This window comes from Myotis lucifugus, unplaced genomic scaffold (genome assembly GCF_000147115.1).
Source record: "Myotis lucifugus unplaced genomic scaffold, Myoluc2.0 scaffold_686, whole genome shotgun sequence".
In the NCBI taxonomy this organism is placed as follows: Eukaryota; Metazoa; Chordata; class Mammalia; order Chiroptera; family Vespertilionidae; genus Myotis; species Myotis lucifugus.
This window is the reverse complement of record NW_005871734.1, coordinates 273,477-274,582: the sequence shown is the minus strand read 5'-3', so window position 1 is coordinate 274,582 and position 1,106 is coordinate 273,477. Positions and strand designations below refer to the sequence as shown.

General features: G+C 62.4%; 1 protein-coding gene across 1 annotated transcript in view; it reads left to right on the top strand.

The window, feature by feature from the left end:
- GPT2 (glutamic--pyruvic transaminase 2) overlaps nucleotides 1-1,106 on the top strand; it is a 21,103-nt gene that overhangs the window by 10,903 nt on the left and 9,094 nt on the right. Inside the window, 1 exon segment of the mRNA XM_023746479.1 lies at nucleotides 514-647. Coding sequence (XP_023602247.1) covers nucleotides 514-647 — 134 coding nt within the window.

Here is a 1,106-nt window from a genome sequence, read left to right as displayed (position 1 = left end):
GGTTCGATTCCCCGTCGGGCACATGCCTGGGTTGTCGCCGCTCGGTCCCCAGTGGGGGGCGTGCAGGAGGCAGCCAATCAATGATTCTCTCTCATCATTGATGTTTCTCCCTCTCCCTGAAATCAATACGAATATATTTTTTAAAAACATAGCAATCCCAGCTGTCATGACTGATACTGTCACAGGCTGTGTATAAACCCCAGGGGGCAGGTGACCCAGGTACGGGCACCATTTCACTGGTTAGAAGCCTAGGTTTCAGCGAATATTGGGTGGATATGTGGGTGGGTGGGTGGGAGAACAGAGGGTGGGTGGGTAGGTTAGTGGGTGGCTGGATGCATGAGAGGGTCGGTGGCTGAGGCCCGGGTAGGTGGCTCAACAGCTCGCCACGATTCCAGAGCTTAGAGCAGTGGGAGTCGGGCCCCACCGAGCCCCCCCCAAACCCCCTCCTCTGTTAATTGCGTGTGGGGATATGGCCGACTGGCCATGGTCACTGAGTAGCTGGGTGTCTCACAGGGGCTTACAGCGCCAGCCAGGGCGTTAACTGCATCCGGGAGGACGTGGCTGCCTACATCACCCGGCGAGACGGCGGCGTGCCTGCGGACCCCGACAACATCTACCTGACCACCGGCGCGAGCGACGGCATCACTGTACGTGGGGCGGGGGGCGGGCGGTGGTGAGCCACTGCTCACCCACGAAGGGCAGCCTTGCATGTGAGGGGCAAGTGTGTGGGCCTCCTGGTCCCTGCTCTCTCCCCACCCCGGGAGCTGCGGTCCTTGTTCCTTCTTCAGGAGCCCGAGGTGCTGCAGCCTCGGGTTTCCCGCAGTGCACACAGCGGCAGGTCCGGGCGGGGGGAGGGACCCTGGGGCCCTCGGTGAGCCCCCGTTTCAGGCCACGTGGCCCTTTTCTCTGACTCGGCTCGAACCGGTGTACCTCCTCTGCGGGCACGGTGCTGGGAACATGAGAGCATTTGATCTTGCTTATTCCTACGCAGACCCCACTTTACAGATGAGGACAGTGAGGCTCAGGAAGGTGAGGCAGCCCTGTCCCCCGGGGCGGCTGGGGGAGAGGCTGGGGCTGGGGGCCCTGCCTCCTCTGCTGTCAGCGGC